A 10,124-nucleotide genomic window follows, 5' to 3' on the forward strand; every position below is an offset into this window, starting at 1 on the left:
ATCAGCAAAATACAAAGACAATAAAGAAACAAGAACATACACAACCTGATTTACACATGTAAGATCAACAGTAAGATGAACTGATCTCACAGATAAGATTAACAACAAGATCAAGATGGACCAATCTTCACTGGTGAGAATGATGTGTTGGCCATCACAAAGAGACAGATGAACAGATTAGATCGAAACAGACCCAGAGAACTGTGTATGTTGTTGGAGTATAACTGAGAGAGAGAGAGAGAGAGAATGGGAAAATCATCATCATTTGCGCAGATCTTCATCTCATATAATATCTAGACTCAATATTTACACTCTAGTCCACAAGATACACAGAAGATGATCGCGGTCCCTCTATTGTTAGACTCTACACCCTTTGATTATTGAACCTGTTACAACAACTAACAAGCAATCACAACAACCATAACACTAACATAAGAGCCCATAAGAGTGACAGGCCCAAATACCAACAAAACAGGCTATACAACCAGCCCAATAGATAAGTTCAGCCACGTTGAATAACAAGTCCACTTGACATGTTTGTGTTTTGATCACTATTATTTTTAACACGTCCCGACCCCCCTAACTAACATGAAAGCTTTATTCCACAGCATATTACATTATCTAATGTCATTTTACTTCTTTGACATATGATTTAGTTATATATCAAGTTGTGGGATGATTATCAAGTAAGTCTACTTGTCTTATATTATTGTGCTTTATAAACAAAAGGTTTTCATTATTTAATTTATATATTACACGAGTCTATAAATAAGCTAGGATTAGGGCTGTAAACGAACTGAACGTTCAGCGAACAGTTCGTGAACTGTTCGGCGGGAAGTTCGTTTATGTTCGTTCGATAAGCTTAACGAACGAACACGAACAAAAAATTTCGTTCACTAAGCTTAACGAACGAACACGAACAAAGGTCTCGTTCGTTCGATTGCGTTCGTGAACGTTCGATAATATGTTCGTTTATGTTCGTTCGTTTATGTGCGTTCATGTTCGGTTTTTTGTGTTTATTTTTCTAAAAGTTTTTAATGTTTTATTAATTTTTTACTTTCCCCCATATGTATTTCCCTCTCTCTGTCCCTCTCCCTCTTTGATATCATGCTCCTTCATTCCTATCTCCAATCGATTGAGCCCAATATCATCCATCTATTCAATCTTTAAATGGTTATATTTAACTACTTTCTTTGTGTACAATGTTTAAGATTAACGGTGCCTTTTTTAATTTTCAAAATTAAAGTTCATTTGTGTTTGTTTGCGTTCGTGGTTAGTGTTCACGAACTGTTCGCGAACAACCAAAATTCCTTAATGAACGAACACGAACACAAACTTCTGTTCGTCATGTGTTCGCGAACAGTTCACGAACATTCAAATTTCCTTAACGAACGAACACGAACATAGTCTTGTTCGTGTTCGTTCGGTTCGTTTACAGCCCTAGCTAGGATTATACATCATTTTCGTTTAAAAATGTAAAACCTATTTGATTGTTAGGTAGGGGTCTAAGCATTTTCGTTTAAAAAATGTACAACCTATTTGATTGTTAGGTAGGGGTCTAAGATTAGAAACTACTAGCTTTGATCAATTCCAATTCTTGAAAGTTGATTTTAAGTGAAAACGCTTGAGTGTTGGGTCAATTTTGGATTTTTAACAAGTCAACCATATATTTCTTACATATTTGGAGCGTGAACAAAATCTTGTAATTCTACAAGTTTTCTTTTTTTAATCTTTTAACATCGAAGTAGAATACTTTGACCAGCATATTTTTGAAAGTTAACAAATCATTTATAGTTTATCTAATTATATACTAATTTTATTTATATCAACTATAAATGTATCTCCCGAAACCATTTTTTGGTCAATAAAGTCAGTTTTAGTTAAACAAAGTTGATAAGGATGGCAATAGGTTGTGTTCGGACGAGTATTGGTAATCTCATACCCATACCCGGTTGTTAAATCGTATCCCATACCCGGTCCAACACTCGTCGGCTATACCAACAGGTATCGGGTATACCCATTAGTTTGTTAAAAGATATACATTGAGATTTCCAAATACATTTCTTTGTGATTATAATTATTATGTAATTTTATATTTATATAACAACTATTATAAACAAAAAATGTACATCAAATACATGTAAGTTATATCATAAATTAATAAAAACTTTATAATACTTATACACGTATTTACTTCACAACATATAAAATATAAATACTATTATCAAACACATATACTAAAAGAAAATTTATTTTTTCACATTATGAATTTACTATAATAAATCACTAATAGACAAAGGTTAATAAAAATAAAAATAAAAATTAAAATATTAAGGTATATGATCGGGTATATAGTTCGGGTAGACGAGTATGTGGTTTCGGGTAATCGGATCGGGTATCACCTAATCCCATACCCGATCCATACCCGTGAAAATTTTTAAAATTAATCCCATACCTATCAGGTATCGGATATACCCGTTCCATTTATGTCAGATTTCAAGTATACCCGTCAAGCTCGGGTATTTTTGCCATCCCTAAAAGTTGAAATGTCGTCAAATTTATGTTCAAACATATACAAGAGATCCGGAATTGGTAAAAATGGTTTCGTAAGTCGGTCACAAAAAGAAGATCGTAAAATGGCCGCAAAAAATGAGGGTTGCAAAATATAACTTCATATTCTTATATACCTTTTATTTCATCAAAATAAATACAATAGAACTTCATATTCTTTTTTCTATAAGAAAAAAATGAATACTATTTATAAGAAAATAATACAATATTTTCTTTTCCATTGAAGCAATCTCATTTGGGAAGACGGAAGTAAATTGGTATAGGATTATGAGGCTCTGGGGCAGCATCCCACACCGAGAAAGCACTTGTTGAGTTCATCCATCTATCGGTCATCTCTGGATAGTGTCGGTCCAACACATCTTTTAGACTCTCCGTTGTGTTCACCCATTCAAGTCCTTTTTTGGTGTACACATCTTCGTTAAAGTCGCTTGTGAAGTATTTATCTGCTTGGAGTCGCCTGCGCACACAAACAAATATTTAGTATGTATATATGGTACTCGATCAATCAGTTTGGTCTTTTAAGGTTTTTATTCTCCTATGTTGGTGATTTATATATATACCTTGACGCCATGATTAGAAAGATTACAAAAGCTGTCTCGCTAATGGCGAACCCTTTGATTTTTTTCTCAGCCATCATTCCTACCAACAAATCAAGTTGTTCGACATCATCACCGTACACTTCACGCAATGTGGCAATAGCTTCCTTATCCTCCGTTAGATCTTCCCATTTGGAGATTGGGATCAAGAAAAGTGATCTACGAAACTCATTGTATCTTGCTACTTTCCTCTCCCTATCCCTATAAACTGTGTGCATCATCATACATATCTTAGACACACGGACATTCAATTCTTTAGTGAACGAACGAAAGAAAGAAAATAGTAGCTTACTCTCAAGTGATGCTAAGTCAATGTGGTCGGGGCGATCTGTCCCGTCCACATTTTGAGGCGCAATTTTTCTAAGCCAGACTGGATAGTTAAATAGTTCAAGTGCCCCGCAGGCTTGATGTCCCATGGATACCATTTGTGCTAGAAGCCCAATTTCTGATAATTGCTTTTCTCCATTCTTCCCAATCAAATTAATCATGTCAAGCCTGCATGCGTGTAAACTCATAATTATGAGCATACTTATTTATTGGTTATTAGATGAACAAACATGCATGCTTAAACATATGTTCAATAAACCTTCATGGTTATAACAAGAAGTAGGTTATATAAGTTGGCAAAAGATCAAATACAAATAATCTTAACATACTAAACATACAAATTGAAGGAAAACCCAAAAAGACAAGGTGGCATTTTTGTAATTACCACCAACTATCAAAGTTACAACCAAAAATACCTAAAAAAACACAAATTTTTTTTTTAACATTTTTTATTAAAAAATCGCTACATTTCGTTAGCAAAAAAAAAAAAAAAATTTTTTTTTGGCTGCTACTAAAAGTAGCGATTTTTTAATAAAAAATGTTAAAAAAATAAAATAAAATAAAATAATTTGTGTGTTTTTTTTTTTATTTTTTTAGATTTTTGTAGGTTTTTTGGGGGGTTTAGTTTTTAGCATTTTAGCTTGGGGTGGGGGGTGGGGTTTAGGTTTTTTTTTTTTTTGGGGGGGGGGGGGGTTAGGTTTTTTTAGGTTTTTTTTTTGGGGGGGGGGGGGGTTTAGGTTTTTTTGGAGGTGGGGGAGTGGTTAGGTTTTTTTAGGTATATTTGTAGAGTAACTTTGATAGTTATTGATAATTACAAAAATGCCACCTTGTCTTTTTGAGTTTTCCTTCAATTTGTATGTTTAGTATGTTAAGATTATTTGTACAAGAACTTTACCCTATGTAAGTTAACTTGAGTGTGAAGGTCTTACTTTTTAGTAATATTTGGGGACTTGTTAGGGCCTGGTGTTGAATTTACATCCCTAATAAAAAGTTGATCTGGTAAGAGAGAATGCAATCTGTAAACACTTGTAAACTCTTCGGTTAGCGAGTAGGGTACCCCATGATTTTCGGGTTTCTTTAGCCCTACAAGACCTCCCAAAATAGATCCTCCAACATGCCCAAATGTGTCCTTGAATCTTTTCCCCAATAGCCCATACCTTTATATATCAAATTTCAACAAAATGTTAGTAAATATGCTTGATTTCAAGAATGTAACTAACACATAAGACCAGGTCAATGAAAGTAAGTGATTACCAGTTAGCTCTCATTCCAGCAACAAGCATGTCGGTTTTGAGAAGCTCGACGGTCCAATCTATGGTGTGGATCTTTGCAATCACCGCAGAAGTTACTAGTCTTGCGTGGTGATACAGTTTTTTATCATCCAAATAAGGATATTCTTTCTGATTGGTATAAGTATATTGTAAGTGAGAAATGCTACTAGCTGGTAAATTTAAAAATAACCACTTGATTGTCTTGTCTACACACATATATATATACCTTTAAGGCGTCACATACGGCATTGTGCTCGTGGATGAAGAGGGCTTGCAGTGTTGACACCCCGATCCAATTGTTACGAATGTCGCCTGAGATGGGCAATCCATCGTTGTCGTGTTGGAGGAGGCCATCTTCTGCAATCTTTAGCTTTCCGTTTATGAATGTTCTAACACGATGCGCAGCCTTTGGGTGGTTTCCATATATCACACTCCCGTCCCTGTACGATTATATTATATATATGGTAACCCTGATTATCATGCATCCAAAATATTATTATAATTAAAACTATAATATCGTTAATTAGAGCATTCACAATAGGATGTTGTTTCTCGTTTTTAGCCTCCAAAAAACACCACATCATCATTGGGTTTTACTATTGTGGAACTAGTTATCGTTACTAAATTAAACCACATGTTGCATTAAAAGTAAAATTTACTAGTTATTATTAATAATATGTTGAAAATCATACCACCAAGGAGTTCTGATGTTACGATAACCTTTCTTAATGTCAGAAAGACCAGTATCAAATTCTTTTGTCTTGTAGAACATGAAGGATTTGAGAGGGCATCCACTGGCTACTTCCGTTGGCGCCTTAAGCTCCTCAATCTGTAATTTAAATCATACATGTTGGTACTTCAATTTATCCTTCTATATCATAAGATTATATAATATTGATTAATCGAACCTGTTTTGTATCTTCGAGGTGATCAATCCAATCATGAATCATAAACTGAATCCATGAAGCAGCAATCATGTTGAACTGCTTTCCGGTGTCTATAAGTTGTTTACGTGCTAGAAGCTTTGTTGCTATCACCATCGGATCTGGTTTCAATACCTGCACAAAACTACAGCTTAATACATCTCTCTCACTTTACATTAAAACTTCTCTACGATATTCTATATGAAGTTTATTTAACTGATTTAGTCAATTCCAATAATACTAACATTAATTCAGCTTCAGGCAAGAATCCACACGACAAGGATATTATTTCAAGAGAGAAATATATATTTTGTTTTTACAACTGTTACTATGAGGAAAAACACAAAACTTTCTATTTACTTGGGTAATGATATAAATAAAAACGTGACATGCATTTCTAATTTTTTTTATATATTGATTTATCATTCTTAACAAGTAGATACTTTTCCTCTTTATAATTTGTCAAAAATTTAATGTCATGAGAGCATTGTACAATTTATATTTTCAAACATATTTTTATTCAACTATCATTGTTGATCTTAACTCTCCTGCTTTTTTTATTATACTTTACATATTTTTAATGCATTAGCGGAGGTAGTAGTTAGAATGTTCATGTACTGCCAATAACTACTACATTACTAACTTAAAGAAATAAAACAAGAGGGTATAAAAAAACTTAAAAACAAATAAAACAAGAGGGTATAAAAAATTCTTGAACAATGAATCTTAGTGTATCGTACTTTTATATATTATTTGCCAGACTAGCACACACAGGCCCGTCTCTGAAAATGTTAAAACAAATTTGGGCCCTGGGCGAGATAAAATAATAGGGCCCTATCCGCCCTGTAATAATATAATATTCAAAGTGTCTAAATAAAAACATTGAATGTTTCAATTCAATATAATATTAGCTTTTTTACACGTTGTGCATTGCGGCAACGCCATACGCGACGAATAAATTATAGACCACTGTTAACCCGACTCGTTTCCGAACTAAATTCACGTTGAAACGTAAAGTAATCCAAATTCATACCATTGAATGAAAATATATTAAATATGACCCAATTTGTTTCCAAATAAAATTTACATCGAAATGGAGACCAGCTCAAAACATACACAATGTGCAGTGGCGACGTGATAAAGTATAGATTACAACTGACCCAACTCGTTTCCAAACTAAATTTACGTCGAAACGTATAGCAATTCAAATTTAAACCATCGAATGAAAACGTATATATTTAACCCAATTTGCTTCCAAACAAAATTTATGTTAAAACGTACATAAGCATAAATAATCCCTCGCATTTAGTTAAATAATAGAAGGGAAAAGGATCAACAACAATAAGCCCCTAAAATTACATGATTTTGATGATTTTGTTATGTTAAAATTTGAATTAATTAAGCTCTTAGACGAGTCCTTTAGAGTCCTTCAAATAAAATACTAATGAATTCATTAATAAAAGAAAACAACATTTTAATATCTGTGAATTCCCAATCAGAAAAACAAAGAAAAAAGTCAGCCAGAAAATAGATTCGATCCGGGGTCCTATGCTTCAAAACGGAGCCTACCAACCACTAGAACAAATTGATTTTGTTTCCCTATTTTGTATCATGTAGTATATATATCTTATATAAAAAAATATATAAATTCTAAAAAAATTTCGGGCCCTTTTACGATTTTGGCCCTGAGCCGACGCACACCCGGCACTTGCTCATAGCCGGCCCTGAGCACACATTTCTATAATTTAACTTAAGATAGACATAACTGATAGATATATGATTCAAAAATTTTATTTTCAGCGACTTATGTTTTCTGATTGCTTTTAAAGTAGTTATATACCTATTTATGATTCAATTGACGCGGTTGAATGTGGCTTTGGAGCTGGGGTCTTATCGAAAGCAGCCTCTTTATCCTTTGAAATAGAGATAAGACTTGTCTACATCCCATCCTTTCCAAACCCCACTAGTAGCTTGACTAGGATTATATACTCGGTATGATTGATTGGATGTATAGATTTATGCTATGAAAAATGCTATATCTCTTTATATATCATTCTAAACATCTTACAAGACATTTGAAAAAAAATCACCTATTACGTCTAAAATCGAAAAAAAAACTAACAAATCAAAGCTACACGAAAGGCCAATGATCTCTAGATTAAGTGGTGAAATGTTTGCAATTTCTTTTGGGAGATGCAGGTTTAACTCCCACTTGGTGTAGAGTGAGGCATTGGTGGGCAATGATAGGGGACACAGGCAGTGGCGAAGCTTGACCATGAAAACGGGGGGGTCGAAAACGTATATACCCAAAAATTTCTATAGAAACGGGGGGTCGAAAACGTATATACCCAAAAATTTCTATACGAAAACTACATATATAACACTACTGAGCGAAAAGTTCGGGTGGTCGGGCGCCCCTCCCGGCCCCTCTTAAGCTACGCCCTTGGACACAGGGAAACCTGGGTTCGATCCTTGAGCCAAACGGGTTTTACCGGTAATTTCACCGTCGTGTCTACATGCGGTGGGTTACCGTGTTTTCTCCGGAATTGTTGGTGGACTCGGGTTACTCTCAGAATACTCCGTTTAGTCCATTAATGAGAGTGCTCGAAATTGATTTTGTTGGCCGTTAAAAAAAAAAAAAAAAAAAAAAAAACTACACGAAACCCTAACCATACTTCACCAATCATGAATTCAACATTTTAAAAAAATACTAGAAAAGACAGCTAACATGAAATATATTATAGAACACGATACCTTATCTTTCTGATCAACAGGGAGCATGTTACGACCAAAGAAAGTTCCTTCACCTTCTTTTAAAGTATCGTACCGATCCCCCACGGGAGTATCCCCAACATTGAGCAAATTATACTTGTCATGAAGACTGCGACGTATACCCAAGTAAGTAAGCCCCAAGAACACCGGAAAACGGTGCCACCCTATCCTCGACTTATCGACACCATGAACGATCTGCCAAAATAAAAATCAGGAAATTGAATAAATTATTAACTTGATTACATGCATGCATGCAGCATTAACGTACCAAGAAGAGAGGCTTGTCGATGGGTCTCATCTTTTCATAGATTTTATGAAAGTCAGGATGGATGAAGTGTTTGGTGGGTGAAAGACGTAGATGCTTTGCAAAAGACATGAATGACTTCATTTGGGTGGGATGCTTTTGGTATTGAACTATTGATGGGCAGGGCAGGTGAAATGTTCTTGTGAGATTTACAAGTGTACCAAGAGAGAATATATATACTTATTATGAATACGGGGAGTAGTTAAGACACGTTAACGTTGACTCTGAGAATATTTAACAATTGACAATATGAAAATGAAGAAGGGTAACTCTTCTAAATTAAGAACCATAATTTGGAAAATTTCTTTGTAGAGAATATTAGTCTATTTGTATTCTTGTATTTATCTCTTTGTATTCTTTTGATAGTTAGCTCAAGGGTTGTTCGGTGATATTTGTATTATACGAGTTTACGCTAACCCGCGCGTTGCGGCGGGACGTTGTATATAATTTCTTATATGTTAGCCTCAAACCAAAAATCAATATAGTCGTTGTTTAAACATCGCGTCTTGTAAATATGATTAGCAACTTTAACGCCTCTATCTCTTCCAAATATTAACCCGTTTCATAATCGCCCTTTCAAAATGTAGACTTCCGGCTAACCGTCACAGCGTTTCATCGACCGGAAAGCCAACACCCATTAATCATTAACCGTCACATTATACTCGAAGTCGGAGTCGGCAACATTGATATTCATCCATCCTCTATTTCCTCACGTAATTCTAATAAAAACCAAGGAAAATAACGTCATACGATATGAAACTTCCGGTGAACGCCGTATGCGAAGCAGTCAGGCAACACGATTCATATTGATACAACGTAAAGAACAGCAAGGCGACACAACTCTTCGATGCGAAGGGACCAACGATGACAAAACCCAATGTAAAGACGAAGAAAACGGTGTTGAAAATTCTAATAGGCACAGAAACGGGGGCGAAACGGTTATTACGTGAAGATTCGAACCCATAGAAGTCGATCTACGTTGCTCCGCCCTTATTCTCTCCGCCGGTTTGATAAGTTCCGAGATGGATCGAAATCATTGTTTGACGTTATTTGCAACTGAACATGCCTGTTTATATATTTGTTAACTAAATCACATACGCTTCTCTGAAGTTGTTGATCTTATCTGAAACGGTCGTAAAGAAGGATCGAACATACATATTCACGTAAATGGATATCTATTATCGTCATTTTTGTTATGTAAAAAGTATATAATGCATTAATGGCAATGATATGTAATTTTTTTCAACAAAAGGATCAGAATGACATATGATGGATGAAAATTATAATGCTTAAACTAAAGACAATACCCACAACACACTGCTAGAAAATACACATATCTTGACACGCGAACAATGACATA

The 10,124-nt window shown here is 34.7% G+C and overlaps 1 protein-coding gene across 2 annotated transcripts; it reads right to left on the reverse strand.

Annotated features, from left to right (window-relative positions):
• Positions 1-2,656: 2,656 nt before the first annotated feature.
• On the reverse strand, positions 2,657-8,893 carry LOC110904035 (alpha-dioxygenase 1). Of its 2 annotated transcripts, XM_022149845.2 has the most exons (10): positions 8,729-8,893; positions 8,443-8,655; positions 5,674-5,823; positions 5,458-5,594; positions 4,992-5,205; positions 4,749-4,894; positions 4,424-4,651; positions 3,460-3,662; positions 3,132-3,375; positions 2,657-3,028 (listed from the first exon to the last, which is right to left on the reverse strand). In XM_022149845.2, the coding sequence occupies exons 1-10, from the start codon at positions 8,846-8,848 to the stop codon at positions 2,803-2,805; spliced, it is 1,881 nt and encodes a 626-aa protein (XP_022005537.1). In that variant the 5' UTR covers positions 8,849-8,893; the 3' UTR covers positions 2,657-2,802. The 2 variants fall into 2 exon arrangements, with proteins under 2 accessions (XP_022005537.1, XP_022005538.1); XM_022149846.2 differs by lacking the exons at positions 8,443-8,655; positions 8,729-8,893 and adding an exon at positions 5,934-5,992.
• Between the last annotated feature and the right edge of the window lie 1,231 nt (positions 8,894-10,124).

Source organism: Helianthus annuus, chromosome 14 (assembly GCF_002127325.2).
Source record: "Helianthus annuus cultivar XRQ/B chromosome 14, HanXRQr2.0-SUNRISE, whole genome shotgun sequence".
Lineage (NCBI taxonomy): Eukaryota > Viridiplantae > Streptophyta > Magnoliopsida > Asterales > Asteraceae > Helianthus > Helianthus annuus.

Bases quoted from the DNA above. Each gene is read 5' to 3' on its own strand.
- LOC110904035 (XM_022149845.2), bottom strand. From the start codon at position 8,848: ATGAAGTCATTCATGTCTTTTGCAAAGCATCTACGTCTTTCACCCACC. The intron at 4,652-4,748 runs GTAATCACTTAC...TGATATATAAAG, and splicing joins GCTGGAATGAGAGCTAACTG to GTATGGGCTATTGGGGAAAA. The intron at 3,663-4,423 runs GTAAGACCTTCA...ACACGCATGCAG, and splicing joins TCCCCAAATATTACTAAAAA to GCTTGACATGATTAATTTGA.